The 19,268-nt window shown below is 39.1% G+C and overlaps 1 protein-coding gene across 12 annotated transcripts in view; it reads right to left on the bottom strand.

The window, feature by feature from the left end:
* The window catches only part of PCDH17 (protocadherin 17), a 317,366-nt gene that overhangs the window by 75,064 nt on the left and 223,034 nt on the right, over positions 1-19,268 (bottom strand). For 4 of the 12 annotated variants that reach the window (XR_013543703.1, XM_078390733.1, XM_078390728.1 and 1 more), the window contains one exon: positions 12,244-12,327. The exons of the other annotated variants lie outside the window; for them this stretch is intronic. Coding sequence is in view for 3 of the 4 variants with exons in the window: in XM_078390733.1 (XP_078246859.1) it covers positions 12,244-12,327 (84 nt within the window). In the remaining variant the exon portion in view is untranslated. The remainder of the gene's footprint in view (positions 1-12,243; positions 12,328-19,268) is intronic. 12 annotated transcript variants of the gene reach the window in all.

Raw genomic sequence — 19,268 nt, 5'->3', positions numbered from 1 at the left:
ATTTTTGCTTCTCTCCTGTCCTTTACAAATTTAAGTGTTTCTTATATCATCCATTTAGGTTTTTCTTTTCATTTTATTACATCAATTGTCTTTTTGCATTCTGCCCTAGTAATATCTCTGCTTTCAATTCATAGTTTTTCTGTTACGTGATCAATTGATTTTTGTAGCGCAAATTTGTTCATTATGTGAACTTTATATCAATCAGAAATGTTTAAATTATAATTTGGCACAACATTTATTTTATTTCTTTTTTATTTTTATTTAATTTATTAAACAAACATCCAACCTAAATAACATAAACCTAACACCACAATAAAATACAGTTACATAATACACCACTGCCACCATCACCCTCAGGGCTAGCATTAATAATATTTTAAAAATTCATTCAATCCATTTTCTCTCCCAAAGGTCATTGTTTCTTCCCTCAGGGTATACCCCTTCCTTCTCCAAAATATATATTCCAGGAATACACTCCATGTTTTCTTAAAATCATTATTTTTTGATAGGCCTCTTCTTATTTTCATGTCATATGTCAATTTATCATTAATAAATTTTTCAGAGTTGTCCAGAGTAATTGACCCAGTGTAGTCAATTGACTAGATGGGTAAGGTATAAATGCAATCAATCAATCAATCAATCAATCAATCAATCAATCAATCAATCAATCAATCAATCAATCAATCAATCAATCAATCAATCCATCAATCCATCAATCCATCAATCAATTGCCATATCCAATAATTATTAATTTGGTTATTTTTTTTCCAATTTCTTGCAAATATTAACCTTGCTGCCATAACCATTATTACAACTGAATCCTTATTTTTACAAGAAAGGAGAGAAATGCCATCAAATCCCTGTAATCAGACCTGGACATCATCATCCTGCCAGCAGACAAAGTCAACACCACAGTAATCATGGAGACAGAAAATTACAATGACAAAATCAGGGAACTTCTAGACCCCATCACCTACAGAAAACTGAAACGTGACCCAACCAACAAAATCACAAAACAAACAAACATGCCGATCAGGAGTTCTTCCTTGCACCCCAACGTCCTTCAACATATCTGCAAGACAGAAGCTCTCCCACCAAGACTATACGGACTCCCCAAAATCTACAAGGACTCAATCCCTCTCAGGCCCATTGTAAGTGCCATCAGCTCCCCAACATATGAATTAGCCAAACACCTAGCAACCCTCCTACAGACCCACATTGGACAAACCTCATCCTATATCAAAGACTCAGGACATTTCATGGGCAAGATCAGCACCCTAAAACTCAACCCTGGGGACAGACTGATCAGCTTTGACGTAGTATCCCTGTTCACTAAGGTACCGATAAAGGACACCCTAACACTCATCCAGCAGATCTTTCCAGAAGACATCAAGGCCCCTTTTCCAACACTGCTTAATGACCAGCTATTTCCAGTGGGATAATGAATTCTATGAACAGACAGATGGAGTGGCCATGGGCAGCCCCCTCAGCCCAGTTATAGCAAACTTCCACATGGAGCTTTTCGAAAAACTTGCCCTGGCTTCGGCACCCCTCGCACCCACAGTCTGGTTCCAATATGTGGATGACACCTTTGCAATTTGGAGTCACGGTGAAGAAAAATTGGAAGAATTTCTCAACCATCTCAACAGCATCCACCCAAATATACAATTCACCATGGAAAAAGAAAGAGAGGGCCAACTCCCGTTCTTAGATGTCATGGTCCTACGCAAAACTGACCTCTGACTGGGACACAAGGTCTACAGAAAACCCACCCACACAGACCGGTACCTACACAAAAACTCCAACCACCACCCACAGCAAAAAAGAGGCATAATCAAAACACTGGTAGACCGGGCAAATTGGAACTGTGAAGCTCAATTTCTCAGCACTGAACTCAACCATCTGAATTGGGCCCTACAGGCAAATGGCTACTCCAAAAATGAAATCACAAGAGCCATCAAACCAAGAAAACAACACTGAACTGAAGAAGAAAAACAGCCACCCACAAATAAAATATTTCTGCCATACATCAAAGGGGTCACGGACCGCATGGGGAAACTTTTGAAAAAGCATGACCTACAAACAGTATTCAAGCCCACTACAAAAATACAACAAATGTTACGGTTAGCAAAGGACAGAAGGGACCCCCTCACCACTGCAGGAGCATACCAGATACCTTGCAGTTGTGGCCAGGTATATATTGGAACCACAAAATTCAAATTTCCAGCCTTTTCCTCCCTGCCTTCTTGCCTTCCGAGCTCTCAAAGGGCTTTCCCCCCGACATTGGAGAAAGCCCTTTGAGAGCTCGGAAGGCTCCCAGCAGCGGCGGAGGCAGGGTAGGGGGTGTCCGGATGCCTTCCAGTGCTTCTGTGCCTGGAAGTCATCCCGAGTTCTCCACCCTGCCGCCGCTGCCGGGAGCCACGCCGTGCCCGCCTATCCCAACCATGCTTGGACTCCTGGGAGTCCGAGCATGGTTGGGAAACCGGGCGCAGCACGGCTCCAAGCAGCGGCGGGGGCAGGATAGGGGGGCACTGGAAGGCATCTGGACCCCCCTACCCTGCCCCCACCGCTGCTGGGAGCCTTCCAAGCTCTGAAAGGGCTTTCTCCAATGTCGGGGGGAAAGCCCTTTGAGAGCTCGGAAGGCAAGAAGGCAGGGAGAAAAGGCGGGAAATTTGAATTTCCAGCCTTTTTCTCCCTGCCTGTTTGCCTTCCAAGATCTCTAAAGGCTTCCCCCCCCGACATTGGAGAAAGCCCTTTGAGAGCTTTGAAGGCTCCCAGCAGCGGTGGCGATTGCAGGGTGGGGTGGGGGAGTCCGGATGCCTTCCACACGGAGAAGCAATGGAAGGCATCCGGACACCCCCTACGCTGCCGCCGCCCCCCTTGGAGCCGCGCCGCACGGGGCAACTCCAGCCATGCATGGACTCCCAGGAGTCCAACCATGCCTGGGATAGCCATGCGCGGCGTGACTCCTGGGGGTGGTGGCGAAGCCGCGCTGCGCCCTGCAACCCAAGCCATGCTCGGACTCCTGGGAGTCCAATCATGGCTGGGGGTGCCTGGCGCAGCACTGCTCCTGGCGGCGGGGGCGGCAGGAAGCCACGCCGTGCCCCACAACCCAAGCCATGCTCGGACTCCTGGGAGTCCAATCATGGCTGGGATAGCTGGGTGCGGGGTGGCTCCCGGCGGCAGCACGGGAACCTCCGAAGGCCTTCCCTGCCACCATGGGAGGCGTCTTGGATGTCCCCCCACACTGCTGATAGTGCCTCAGAATCACTATCAGTGGCGGCGGGGGACCTCCGAGAGGCCTCTGGCAGTGGCGCCGAAGCCCTCAGAGTCCTCCAACAGCAGCGATGCCAGTGGTGGAGGACCCCTTGAAGACTTCAGAAAAGTAAGGTGTTTTTTAAAAATTTATTTTTAATTTTTGTGTGTGTGTGTGGGGGGGGGTTTCTCGGGCCAGATACGGATTAATAGGTTTTCAGTGCATTCCTATGTGGAATGCATTTTTGACCAACGAACTTTTCGACCTACGGACTCCGTTCCAATATGGATTAATTCCGTAGGTCGAGACCCCATTGTATGTAAATACATCCCCTTCTCTTTTCTATACCTCCAACATAATGATAATTTTTTATTTATTTTATTCAGTTTTAGTGGTGTTAAGTACCACCTCCATGTCACCTTATTACAGTTTTCCTTTATCCATACAGACATATTCTTCATGATTCTTTGATCCCACATTTTATCCTACTCTTCTCCTAATGCTTCTTAGCCAAATCATGTTGCCACTGTGCTTTTAATTCTTGTGTATCCTGTTCAGCCTGAATTAATAATTTATATATTTGACTCAGTTAACTTTTTTTGTTTTTTCCTCTAATTTCAGTCTTTTTCCAATAATCTCTTTTGTCATTTTTTTGTCATTTTTGTACTTTTCCTCAATTTCCCATTCCCTTGTCCACCTTTCTATTTGAATCATGTTAAACCAAGAAATCTGCTCTCCTCCCAAAATCTCTTTTATATTTCCTTAAAGAAAAGATTGGCGAAGAGATTAAAAAGATTATTAACCCTTGATATTTCCTTGATTTTGTGTCAACATATATTGAAAAAAAACACAGTTTCCTTGATCTTTCATCTTCTCCATCCAATCTTTTATCCTATTTATCCCTTTATCTTTTAATATATTCTTGAGAGGTTTTTAAGATTTTCTGGAAAAAATTTTAAATCCACAACCTGGGGTAAGGGAGAAGTCAGTGGGCTCAATACACTCCTAAACTTTTTTCCAATTTTCTAACATATTTTTAAGGAAAGGGTTAGTAATCTTTTTAATCTCTTCTCCAATCTTTTCTTTAAACAATATACTTTCAATTTTTTCTTCCTTACCGTGAATTTCTTTTTCTCTCCAAGTTAAATTTTTATTACTTTTAATAATATCTGGAATATGTCTGAGCTGATTTGATATATAATATAATTTTAAATTGGGTAATTCAAGGAGGGACGTGGTGGGTAATTCAAGACCTCCCTTTTTTGTGTTACATACCATAGTTTATTATTAACCCTCACTTGTTTATATCCATTATCAGGGCTTGAAAAATCCACTCGTCTGTGATGAGTGAAAAAAATGCTGCTTGACAAGCAACAGCTCCCTCCATTCCTCCCTCCTTGCCTCCTTACCCTCAGTCAATCTCTCTCTCTCTCTCTCTCTCTCTCATCCTGCAGTCCTCCCCTCCCCCTTCCCACTGCAAAAGGAAAAACAGCCCTCTTCTTGCGAGAAGAGAGTTCTAGCAGCACATAGATAAATAGGTCTGCAGGAGAATGTAGAGCAGTCCCATGCTGGAGAATATGGAGATTCTCTGCTCCCAATTTCAACCAAACAACCTGAGTCCTTAAGAGGCCGGGTGCTTTTGCTTTAAGTTTTATTTTTGCTGGAGACATTCAAAAGAAAGGCATTCAAAATACAAGCTTCATAACCCCACAGACACGCAGGTAATAAAACATGTTCTATCTCTATAATCTGTTTACCATCTCTAATTATCTGTGCAAATAATTCTATTATCAATATAAATAATACTGGAGATAAGAGACAACCTTGTCTTGTACCATGGCCTAGGTGTATCATCTCAATTATTCCATCATTAACTATTACTCTAGCTGTATTGTGAATATAATTGGTGAACTATCTGCCTAACACACCCATCAATCACAGTGACAAATACTCTCTCCTCATTATCAATACATCTACAACAAGCCACACTAATCACCCATCTTATGAAAAGTACAAAAGCCTATCTTGCAGCCATAAATACTCAACTCCCAAGCAAACTACACCAGAGCACAGAGTGATGTCCTCTGAATATGCCGGCCACAGAGACTGGCGAAACATTAGGAAGAACAACCTTCAGAACATGGCCAAAGAGCCCGAAAAACCCACGACAACCATTATCTGCCTAAAATTAGGTCCAAACCCTAAATATTTAACTAAAAGCTTTAATGTATTTCATTCCACTGAATCAAATGCTTTAAATATATCTAACAATAGTACTCCAGCATTAGTATTAGTTTCTTTAGCTAAATGCATTAAATTAAGCACCCATCTGTCTACCTTATATAAATCCATTTTGATCTTCTTCTATGTAGCTCCCCATAAAATTATTTAATCTCTTTGCCATTATTGCTGTGAATATCTTAGCATCTTGATTTATCAGTGATATGGGTCTATGTGCTTCCATATTTATTGGATTTTTATCTGGTTTCAATATTAAGGCAATCAATGACTCTTTCCAAGACTGTGGGATTTCTTCTCCCATTAATATCTTATTAAATAACACTTTTAACTTTGTATGAGAGGTTTTTTCTAATATTTTGTAGTATTCTGGGCCTAATCCATCTGTTCCAGGGGTCATTCCTGTCTTTAGATTATTTATGACATCCTCTATTTCTTTATCTGTAATTAACTGTTCCATTTTATTTTTATCATCATCTGACAGTTTTTTATTAAATTATTTTTATATAATTTTCAATTTTAATTATAGAAGGATTTTTACTAGTATATAAAGTTTTATAAAATATTTGAAATGCTTCCAGTTTCTCCTTCATTTTATTACATCTTTTCCCTTTCAGATCTTGAATTATTCCTATATTACCTTTATTCTTTTCTGTAGAAGACACTTTAGCTAATAACTTGGAGTTCCTATTACTAAATTCAAAAAATTCTCTTTTTAAATAAATTAAATTTCTTTGAACCTTTTCCAGATGAATTCCTTACAGTTCCTTCCTCTTTGCTTGTAATTCTATAATAGCTTTTTTATCCCTAGTTCTTATAACTATTTTTTCTAATCCCCTTAGGATCTTCTAAACCCTGTATTATTTCCCCCCTCTGTTTTTTAAGTACGTAAGATGCTTTACATGCATACCCATTTTCTACAGATGTCATAGTGTCCCAAATTATCTTAAGTTGCCCTCCTCCCTTCTCAATTCCCATGTCTCTTCTAATTTTTCTTGAAAAGTTTCAATCAGGTTTGGATACCTAAAGATATTTGTATCAATTTTCCACCTTGCTGCCTCCTTATAATCACATTTAACCATAAATTCCATTTTCATTCTGGCATGATCTTATATGTGAATGACTTTAATATCTGTGTTATTTACCCTTGGCAGTAAATCTTTAGAGACAAAAATGTAATCTATTCTTGAATATGTATTATGCACCTGTGAGTAGAACTTTCTTTCTTCACCCTTTAATTCTCTCCAAACATATTTCAAATATGCTTTGTTAGTCTGTTTAATATTGTACATTTGGTTTTCCCTTCCCCGATTTGCAATTTTGATTTATCCTTCTTCATATCCATTATCATATTAAAATCTCCTGCTACTATCATGTAACCTTTTCTTAGTTTATCCAGCCATCTTAATATATTTTCAAAAAATTCTTCCTTCCTCTCAATGGGTGGATAAACATTAACAAGTTTAAAGTCTTCTCCTTTTATTTTACCTTGCAAAATCAGATACCTGCCTTTTCCATTTTTTTCAGTTTTAAATTCATTATTTTTATAATATTGCTACTCCCCGAGATTATGAAGTTCCAAATGATTTTTTTAAATTTGAATCTATTTGACTTTCAGTTCATTAAAGCCCTCCTTTTTTGATGAGTTTCTTGCACAAATATAATATCTGTGTTACTTTCATTCGAAACATTTTGTATCCTAGATCTCTTCATGTTAGAACTCAAGCCTTTCACATTCCACATTAAATTTTCTTTTAGTGTTTTTTTTCAGCTTTGCTCCAATGTTGGATATTAACACTTCATGATCAGTACTGCAATCTTATCCTAGTCTTGTTTTGGTAGGAAGAATATAGCTTCTCCATCTCCTGCTTTCGACTACGAAGTCTATTTGATTTCTGTAATGGCCATCTGGTGAGGTCCATGTCATTTGTTCAATTGCTTGGAGAACATATTTGCAGTAAACATTGTTGTTGGCTTTGCAGAACTCTATGAGTTATTCTCCTGTTTCATTTCTGAATCCTAGACCAAATTTTCAAACAACATTTAGTTCTGCTTTGTTTTGTATTCCAATCACCTATGATTATAAACATGTCTTGTTTTGGTGTATGATCAATTTCATCTAGAATACTTGCATAAAAACTTTCCATTTCATTTTCTGCAGCATCTGTGGTTGGAACATAAAATGGAATGATATTTATACTGACAGGTTTTCCATGAAGACTGAGTGATATTACTCAGTCAGACCTTGCATTATAGCCCTTACCTGCCTGTGCTATATTCTGGCTCAGTATTAGATCCACTCCATTTCTTCTGAGTTTATCATTTCCAGAACTCTGCAACCATCTGATTGAAAATATCCCATTCCAGTCCACTTTAGTTCACTCATAAATGCTTGGACTCCTAGCAGGGTCACCCAAGGTGGAATGGTCACAGCTGAGGCACCAGACTAAGATGCATCCACTCTCTTCAAATAAATTAATCTAAATTAATCTAAAATATTTATATCCCATCTTTCTCCTAAAAAAGGACCCAAGGCAGAATTTATATCCCTGCTTTTGTTAAGTCAGATGAGGGACAAAAACGTTAATGACTTGCCTCCCTTTCTGGGTACTTTCAAAGCATGAAATAAAGTGAGATTTCAGGCAAGGAGAACTACAGTACAAGTATCAAAGTATCTGAACTGCCATTTCCACCTGCATCCTTAACAATCAGATTTACATGCTTACCTGTAACATGCAAATATGTGTGAGCTAACCTCACTGAGTAGCTAATGTCAGTATGAATGAAGTAAGGGATGACAGTTGCCCTTCCTAAAAGAAAGGTCATACATTTCTATTTTACCTATGTCATTTTGCAAGGAGTCATCTGAGATGCATAAACCCAGAGATACATTTTCATGAATTCAACCCTATTTTTTTCTGCTTTGACAAATTAGGTTTGTTTTGTTTTATTTTCTAATGAAGGAAAACTTTTTCATGCAGTAGCCTTCCCTCACAGATGTTCCCTTACTGTCCACCTGAAGTAGTATAGGTCAGAGATAGAGTTACCATCCCACCTGTTGCCTGTGAAAAGCAAGTCTCAGAAAAACCTGAATCTGTAGGATCCCTCAAATGCAGAACATGAAAGTTATTATTAATTCATGCACTGGGTTCACGGGGGAAGGAAAATGTTCATTTAGGGGACAGCAGTAAAATTATCTGTTGGGAAAAATTATCTAAGTTCTACAGCCTGGCCACCCACCCGCCTGTTGTTTCCTAGAGAAGTCTGTGGAGAGAGAGAGAGATGAACAAGAGACAATTTGCATATTCTGTGGTGGAACACTATCTGTCTCAAGCCCATTTAGAGCCATATTCTTTTTATATGGAATTCACTGTCCCTAATCCTAGATGTGTTCTGGGCTGGATGAATTTATTCCACTATTCATATGCCAAATAAATTCTCAGTTCTCCATTATATTTCATACACTGTAAATACTGCAAGAGTCCACCACAGGGAGATTTTGTTTACAACAGAAGGAAAACACTGCACATTTCTAGGAAAGGAAGATACATGCCTCCCCTTTTAATCCAAATTCAGAGACACAGGCACTATTTGGTTTTCCTTTTACCCTTTTGTTGTTTTGTCATTAAGTTGTCTCTGACTCTTTGTGACCCCATGGACCAGAGCATGCCAGGCCCTCCTGTCTTCCACTGGCTCCCGGAGTTTGGTCAAATTTTACCCTTTTACCCTACCTCTTGGTTAATGTGAAACACAGTGACAAAGAGTTGGCCCAAAATCTCACAGTTTTAGCATTCCTTCAGCCACAAACTCATTAGGTACTGTTAGTCAAATGAATTATCTCTCAGAGGCAGCCCCACCATAACTTATATTGCAAAATAAAAACACTCCCTTGCCTTATAAGATTGTTAAAAGAGCTACAGTGATTATATACAGAACTTGTTTCAAGGATTCTCTATACCAAAAGAGTGGCCTGTGGTCTGAGCATGGTGGATGAGAGCTCATCTTGAAGTGGAGGAAATGAGAGGCCCTCTCTGCTCAGAGCATGAATCCTGTCACATTGCACCATGCTGAGGCTCAGCATCACAAAATCAGATGCTAGCATTATCTAATATAGTGGTGTCTCGCTTGACAAGGATAATTCATTCAGTTGAAATCGCTGTTAAGCGAAATCCTCATCAAGCAAAATGAAAAGGCCCATTGAAATGCATTGAAAACCTGTTCAATGCATTCCAATGGGCTAAATACCTCAGCGTCCAGCAAAGATCCTTTTTTGGTCCCTGTAAAACGAGGAATCTGTCCTGAATCACAGCAGGGAGCCATTTTGCACAGCGGGCGGCCATTTTAGAGCTGCCGATCAGCTGTTTTAAAATCGTCATCTAGCGAAAAATCAGTTTCCAAAGCAGGGAACCGATCATCGTTAAGCGATTTTTCCCTATTAGAACATCGTTTTGCAATCACAAAAGCAATCGCAAAAACTTCATCATCAAGTGGTTTCGTCGTTTAACAAGGTAATTGTTAAGCGAGGCACCACTGTATTATGCTGGAAGAAACATGCCAATTTCCTTTTTTCCAATGTGCATCCGTGTTTATGAGGTTTCAACTTTGCTTTTGGTCAAACACAGAAACCGTCACAAACTTAGAAGGATTTGAAAAGGAGAAATAACTTTAAAATGTTACCTTTCTTGTCTATATTGCAGGAGAAATCTCTCCACCTGTCATCTACCATGTAGCAAAGCAAGGTAGTAACTGGATAAAGTATGCCAGCTATCTTTGGAAAAACTGCCTTTCCAATAAATTTACACTTAGCAGTAATGAGCTACATTGTGTGGTATTTAATCTGTTCTGTTTTTAAGGTAAAAAGGAATTCTTCAGCATAACTCTCAGGTTTTAAAGTCCTCACATCATTTATTTTGACAGCTTGGCTCCAGGCTATAAAACAGAAGAACCTGTTCTACATCTTCTGTTTTAAAAAGGAACAGAAATCTTAAACCTCCATCAATCCACTGTCAGTTTTACAACTCATCTCTGAAAATGAAGAAGAAAAAGAAAGAGGGGGAAAATGAAATCCTTGCAAAGTTTTGTTCTGATTCCACAGATAGTTCCCTCAGTGTGTGAAGGCTTTTGAAATGGGAAATTCATCTGGAGAATGGTAGTTGGTGACAGCCTTCCCATATGGAATATGTTAACACTTAGCACGACCAATGTTTGCTTATAATTCATCACAACACAAGGGTTTCTTAACAGTGCCATGTCTGGAAAAAAATACCCATATGTGATCATACAAACACACCAGTATGGTGTGATTAGACCTTTGCAACATAATGAAGAAATGAAGAGCATTTATAATGCAAACTATAAAAATCTCAGTTCTAGCATCTCTGCAGCTATGAGTGGGACTATATGTTGTAGACTGCAGCTGAGATCTTTACTATTTTGATGAATACAGCATTCTGCTGAATACACTGGCTTCCGTGCTTTGGTCGTGTGTTGCCTTTTGACTGTATAACTCCACAACAACCAGCTATGTATATGTAGCTTGGCAGGTCCAACTACAGCCACTTGATTTCAGAGGCACTTGCCTAAGTGTTGGCGGTGGCACAGAAGACAACACTGTTATGGGTAACTTAGGCAGAGGCACAATTAAGTGACCTAGCCATATGTTGTGTTCCAGGGGACGCCACACAGGTCCCTTCTGATTTCTACCATACCAGCCTGAATGCACTAAACCTGCCTGCTTTTAGAAGCAAAGAAAGGTTGGGCCTAAGTTCTTGGATGGGAGATGACCAGGGAGCACTAGGAGAGAATCCTGCCTGGCACTTTGACACTAGGCAGAGTTGACAATGCTGGGCTAGATGGACCAAACATCTGAAAGATGGAAAAGGAAAACATTAAAGATGCAACAGGCATTTAAAATGAGAAAATAGTAATGAGGCTGCCATCCTGAGTATATTTAGCCAGGAATAAGTTCAAATGAATGTTGTGGGATTGACATATGATTAAATACACTCAGATTTGCGCAGCTAATAAGATATTACTATTCTACTCAGCACATGAAATAAAATAGGTATGTGTGCAAATATTTCATTTCTTGCAATAGTAAAACCAGTTGAACAACCTGAATGGGGTCAGGCTATAAAACATGACAACCGATCTAACAACTAGGTATCACACCATGAAGTGTAAGGATATTCTACAACCCAAAGTGAGCATATCAGAAACACTCTGTTTCAGTCTTGGGAAATACAAGTATGTGTCTCGATGTGTGTGGCACTATCTAGACCAAGGGAAAGGCTTGGATTCTCCTTATCCACACAAAAAGAGTAGACACAGATGAGGTAAGAAGATTTTTCCAATGCTGATCTAATTCTTTGGAATGATTATCACCTCCTAAAATACAACTTATAGAGCATGTTGTTTACTGGGAATACAATAGAAATAGCGATAGTGTATAATGTGTTGCATCATGTTCTTTGTGCACACAAGCATAATGGAATTTCATGTACAATTTAGGCAAAATTTTCAATTATACTCATTTGCTATTTTTAAAAAGTTTTTTTCTAGTTAATCTGCAGACTCAGTCTTTAAAAAAAGTCCTTGCAGTAAAACACACACATACACATCATCAATTTTTAATAGTTAAGAAAAAGAGTGGGGGGGGACCACCACCCTACCCTTGGAAGCTTTACAATCTCACATATAAAATCTGGAGGACAAGAGCAAGACAGCCAGCAGATGAAGATTTTGCTCACCTGGCAGAAGCCGATCAACAGACTGAAGTCTACTTGTGATGGTGTGTAGGGTGAGGATAGCAAAGGAAAGCAAGGTCGGGAATGCTTGAAAAATAAAATATTTTTAGTTAACAAATAGGAAAAAAATCATTTGCAGGGGAAAGAATTCATTTGATTTCTAAAACTCACTCCCCAAATGATCTAAATAACCATTTAGAGAGACTTATCTTCTGTTTTGTGTATATTATAAAAAGGTGCAACAACAGCAGAACTCCACATATTAACATGTCTCTGGGAAGATACCAGTTAGCACTTCATCCTAAATGGCACAGAAGACTCTGCACAGGGATAATTCATTGCTCACCACTGAATGCAGTTGCCATCATGATACTCACAGGTACAAAGTCCTGTTTGTTACCATGACCAGACTTAACCCAACAGTAGTAAAATAATGGTAATAAGAAAACTAAATAACTGACACAGAAGAAGCCTTCTCTTCTGAAGGAGGGTTAGATTGGAGGAGACTCAAGTTTAAATGTCCATTCAGCCATGAAGATGCTGATTCCTCTTGGATCAATCCTACTTTTCAGATTAAGTTACCTGAATGGTTAGTTGTGAGAAAACAGCTTAAATCCATTATCATTAGGAATAGCGTGATCTAATGCTGAATTTCCCTGTCCACTCCTAAAAAGGGATCCGGGTATAAAGTTTCTATCTGCCAAATATTTTTTCCTCCAGAATTTAAATAGGCAGTTGCCACTGAAGAGCTTGAGTATTTATAAAAAAGCATGAGCAACTTTTATAGGTTCTGAGTCAATACAAGCTATGCAATAAAATTATTTACTATATCTTTATTCTTGACTATGAAACAAAGCTGGGGATACAAATGTTTTGCATGAATGTTTTCAAGTCCGGTGGTCCGGTGGGCCAGATAGGCAGGGTATAAATCAAATAAATAAATAATAAATAAATAAAGTCAGAGAGTAGAAACTCATGTGTGCTGAATCTCATCCATGTACTCAGGTTTTGGAGTTTAATGAAATCCCACAGATGTAGCCCTGTTTGGACTATAACACATAAAAGTGAAGACAAATGATAACATTTTTGAATTCTTTCTAGTATTCCTTCTCAGGTCTTTCTAGTATTCCTTCTCAGGTCTACTTTCAGGTTTCCATAGATATAGCCAGTTTTTTTTTTTGTTTCTTTTCTGCATATGTGGAAACATTCAATAATTTGATTTTCCACCTGCATTATGAAGTGGAACTGTCTCAGGAGGGTTGTTTCACATGTTTTAAAAATATGTTGGTTTGAGCATTCAGAAAATGTTGCCAATATGCATACAGAAATCTGTTATGCACAGTATGCAGTTTCCAAATAACCTTGCAGAAAAACATCCCACCATCTCCCCATTGGTTGATGTAAGTTTACTAAAATCCTACTGAATTAATACTTTCCCTTATTTATTTATTTGTACATCCTATCCTTCCAGGGCTTACACAACATTCAGAACAGCACCCTAAAACTCAACCCTGGGGACAGACTGATCAGTTTTGATGTAGTATCCCTGTTCACTAAGGTACCGATAAAGGACACCCTGACAATCATCCAGCAGATTTTTCCAGAAGACATCAAGGCCCTCTTCCAACAGTGCCTAACGACCAGATATTTCCAGTGGGATAATGAATTCTACAAACAGACAGATGGAATGGCCATGGGCAGCCCCCTCAGCCCGGTTATAGCAAACTTCTACATGGAGCATTTTGAAAAACTGGCCCTGGCTTCGGCACCCCTTGCACCCACAGTCTGGTTCTCATATATGGATGACACCTTTGCAATTTGGAGTCACGGTGAAGAAAAATTGGAAGAATTTCTCAACCATCTCAACAGCATCCACCCAAATATACAATTCACCATGGAAAAAGAAATAGAGGGCCAGCTCCCGTTCTTAGATGTCATGGTTCTACACAAAACTGACCTCTGACTGGGACACAAGGTCTACAGAAAACCCACCCACACAGACCAGTACCTACACAAAAACCCCAACCACCACCCACAGCAAAAAAGAGGCATAATCAAAACACTGGTAGACCGTGCAAATTGGAACTGTGAAGCTCAATTTCTTAGCACTGAACTCAACCATCTGAATTGGGTCCTACAGGCAAATGGCTACTCCAAAAATGAAATCACAAGAGCCATCAAACCAAGAAAACAACACCGAACTGAAGAAGAAAAACAGCCACCCACAAATAAAATATTTCTGCCATACATCAAAGGGGTCACGGACCGCATGGGGAAACTTTTGAAAAAACACAACCTACAAACAGTATTCAAGCCCACCACAAAAATACAACAAATGTTACGGTCAGCAGAGGACAAAAGGGGCCCCCTCACCATTGCAGGAGTATACCGGATACCTTGCAGCTGTGGCCAGGTATATATTGGAACCACAAAATGAAGCATCCACACCAGAATTAAAGAACATGAGAGACACTGCAGACTAAAACAACCAGAAAAATCTGCAGTAGCCGAACATGCCCTGAAACAAACTGGACATGAAATTCTATTTCAAAATACTGAAATACTGGACAACATCAGCAATCATTACGTCAGACTGCACAGGGAAGCCATTGAAATCCACAAGCACCAGCAAAACGTCAACAAAACAGAGGAAAGTGTGAAGCTCAACAAAACTTGGCTCCCAGCTCTCAAAAATACAGCGTGCAAAAGGTCAATGAACTCTACCCAGTCACAAGGACTGGGGATGACTACACACAAAAGACCAGCTAATGACACCCATCAACCACAGGAACAGACAATCTCTTCTCCTTAGCACAACAATACACCCACAACAAGACACACTACTCACCCATCTACAGAAAAAAAAGACAAAGGACTATCTCACAGCCATAAATACTGCACTCCCAAAGACAACTACACCAGAGCACAGAGTGCTGTCCTCTGAAGATGCCGGCCACAGAGACTGGCGAAACGTTAGGAAGAACAACCTTCAGAACACAGCCAAAGAGCCTGAAAAACCCACAACAATCAACATTCAGGATAGTTTACAGAAAATAAGGACAATTGTGAAATAAATAAAATGTCCTGACTACAAGATAATACAAGGCAGGTTTAACAGAAAGTAAAGACATCAGGTGGAAATTATCTATCTGGTAAAACGTAGGGGTCCTAAATTCTGTCTTTTTGTATACCGGTCTGTTTTATGGAAGAAGAAGAGAAAGAGCCAGCTGAGCTCTGTTGGGATGATGATGATGATGATGATGATGATGATGATGATGATGATGATGATGATGATGATGATGATGATAATAATAATAATAATAATAATAATAATAATAATAATAATAATAATAATAATAATAATAATAATAATAATAATAATAATAATAATAATAATAATAATAATAACACCTTCTCCGGTAGAGGTGGTGTCAGAAAATGGGAAAGTCAAGATCTTGTGGGATTTCTGGATCCAAACAGACAGACACCTTGAACATAACACACCAGAAATAGTAGTAATAGAATGAAGAAATGTCCAGATAACTGACATTGCAATTCCAAGGAATGCCAGAGTTGAAAATAAAGAATAGGAAAAAATAACTAAGTACAAAGACCTGGCAATCGAAACATCTCACCTCTGGAAGAAACACTTCAGTGGTCTGTGTAGTCATTGGGGCTTTGGAAACAATATCAAGAAATATCACACAGTATTATAAGTAGTTGCAGATCTCAGAAATCACACCATCAGAGCTACAAAAATGGCAATATTAGGACCAGCATACATACTGTGTCAATGTTTAACAGATACTTAGGGTTTTGGTTAAAACTTGTATCTGTTATATAATACCAGTCAATGTTTTTATAATTTAGACTGTGCCTGGAGTTTTTGAATAATAATAATAATAATTGTGAGGATATGGGTTTTGTAGTACTTATTTCCCATGACTTGCAGGTGTTCATCGTTGTGGCGGAATGCCCACGTCACTCCTGTCTATGATAGCTGAAGCTCAAGTGCAGGAGCCTATGAGAAGACAGGAGGGGCAGAGTCAAGGAGACAGAGAGAGGGAGGCAGTTAGAGAGGAGAATTAGAGAGAGTTAAGGAGAGAGAATTGGAAAGTTGGAGGGTTAGAGATAATGGGAAGGAGATAAATGGAATAGTAAAGCTAAATAGATAGTCAGGGAATATTAATGGTTAATGTGAATAAGTAAATACAACACCTGAATAAGCAAACATGTAATCAAATATAAGAAGTTTAATGATCGATCCTAAGCAATAATAAAAGAACATATGTGATTGAAAAAACAAAAGATAAATAAACAAGTTATATTGGCAGCACGGGTCTGATGCATATATGGTGCAGTGTGGGTGAGAGATCCACTGGTGGTAGCAGAAGAAAGAGTAAATGTATCCTGAGGGTGAACCTGTGTTTGGGGGAAAGAAACAGGGAACACTGGGTGGAACAATCCTAGAGACTGTTTCTTCCTGTGAAGATGAGCCAAGGTAATTTCTCAGGACTGATAACCAAAACATTCCTTACTAATGGTTTACCAGTGTACCAGCCTGGGATAAGAGAAGGAGCTATGGAAAGTTAGAAGTTGGGCGTGGCGTTGCAGACAAAGGACTGTATGCTGATTGGATACCATCACGGGACAGAGACTTTGATTTGAGTTATAGAAGAGGGGGGTTAGTTGTTGGTGTGTGTACATAAGTTGGAGAAGGTGAAGAAGATGGAGGACAGGTTCACAGCCTTCACTGATGGATTGGAGACTTAGTCTTGGTAATTTAGAATAGCCTAGCAATTAAGTAATACAGCTATTAGTGAGTAAGTGCCTTGACCACAAGCACTTTATTTGCTATTTTTGTTTATTTGGGTGTCCTACGTGGTAAGGCTTGTGTGCAAGAAGCAAAGGACACAGCTAAAGAGTTTTAAGCTCACATAACTGAGTAACTGGAAATCTAGGGACAGAAGGATGCCCATAGTTGCCCACAAACACACACCTATGCTAGGAACTACAGTTGGCTCCTTCCCCTAGTGGAATGACTTTTCTAAGGAGACGTGTTCCTGACAGCAAAAACAACAACAGCAAAGGTTGTACAACTGACAAGGCCCTCCTTTTTGTAACCATCAAATAGGCCTCCATCATAGTCAGGAAACTGAGAAGAACTAAATCTTCTGGTGGACTAAAATGAATGGCCTTATGTATCTTGGATCAAGACTCTTTAGGGCTTCAAAGGTAATCTGCAATATTTTAAATGTGTCCAGGAACAGAATGGTAAGTAGAGTAGATGTGATAAAATTGTGTAAATGAAAGACCACCTACATCCTTGCTGACATATTCTGGACAAACTGAGGTTTCTGAAGACATCACAAAAATAGCCCCACTAGAAGACACTGCAGCAAATCCAGTGCAGATGAAACAACGGCATGACCTATTGCTTCTGGGTCTGCCCTTTTCAGGAATGAACACAATTGTCACACCAGCCTAAATGGAGCAAATGCATTTTTATCCTAATCCACCACGTTGGCATTCAGATGTGAAGCTCAGCCTGGAAACACCGTAAGGCTTTAAATTTGAATCTTCAAGAGTGTGTCAATCCATCCTAAATATTGTTGTTCCTGTGTCTGTTTCCAGACCAGATGGAAATCTGCCTTGTCCAGATGAAGTCTCAATTTATTAGTCCTCAATAACTTCAGTGGTGCTAGAGGAATAAAAGGAAGAAATAGTGTTGTGCATCATCTGTGTCCTGGTGATAGGAAATAGATTGCTGGAGATATTTCCCAATAGTTCCATGTAGGAGGAAGTAATGATATTTTAGGGCTCAAAAACAGATATCCAAGAAAATCAGTGTTTCTTTACAGACTTATCCTTTCTACACACAGAAGGATGCCGTAGTTAAAGGTATCAACTACCAATAAAAGAGATGCACTCCCATTATCTAGTTCCTAGTGCATTTCATTAACAAGCACATTTTTCCATTTCTAAAGCAGACTCCAAGTGATCTTAGATTAAGCAAATTTTCCAGATTGAAGTGAATCTGGATAATTTGCTTTATTCAAGAGCACATGGAGCTGAGATGTCCCTAGCTCTCCCTGTAAAAGTTGAATTTGGAACCAAATGGAAACTATCAAATACAGTAGGACCAAAAGAGGTCTCTTTTTCTCCAGGCATGGTCTTGCCATAGCGATCTATGGAGAGGCCAGCATTAACCCTTCTTTGAATGAGATATTTACTACTGTCCTACCCTGTACATATTTGAACAGCCAGGAACAGAGTTCCTGGTCAAATGTGCATGCTGTTGATTTCACATCCTCTCACATTGTCTTACTGAGAATATGGATCCTGTGTAGATCTTTACAATTTAGCTTTTTAAAATAAGTAATAGTGGGCTTTTTCTGTCAGTGCTTTAGGTGTTTTGTTTATGTGCTTTTTCTTTTTTTGTTTTGTTTGTTTTTCTAGATTTAGCATGTAACTCTACTGTAATGACATTTACTTAACAAAGATCTTGACAAGAGTGCTGCTTTACTGATTGTTTCCCCTTTTTATGCTGTATAAAACAATTGTTTTATAAGAAAAAAAATCATCTCATGCACAGCACTTACAGCAGTTTGACCTAGTATCATATTCATTTAATCTGCTTTATGAAATTGCTAGAGGAAATATTCAGCTGTTTTGTGAAAAGCTGGTTTGGGGATTACTGGAGCTGTATAATTGTTCAACTGATCACAAGCAAGAAGAAATACTTTATTTGACATTAATCTTACTGAAATGGGCAATGAATATGGGAAATAGATTGCTGCCTAAGTGGCTTGCCAAAATAGCTCTTGCTGGGTGCAACTGTGGTTCTGGTTTTTGTTTTTGTTTTTCATTTAAATTGTAACAGCCTCTTTTAAGAGTTTACAATCTTTATTCAACATCTGTTGTTTCTTTCTTTTCTGGAACATAATTATGCAGAATCCTAGTATAAAACAGGTTGTGTACTTAATAAGAGACATCTCAAAACATTCATGTAGTTGGCCTGCAGATGT

This window comes from Pogona vitticeps, chromosome 3 (genome assembly GCF_051106095.1).
Source record: "Pogona vitticeps strain Pit_001003342236 chromosome 3, PviZW2.1, whole genome shotgun sequence".
In the NCBI taxonomy this organism is placed as follows: domain Eukaryota; kingdom Metazoa; phylum Chordata; class Lepidosauria; order Squamata; family Agamidae; genus Pogona; species Pogona vitticeps.
The sequence above is the reverse complement of the archived record's forward strand: the minus strand, read 5'-3'. Positions and strand labels throughout refer to the sequence as shown.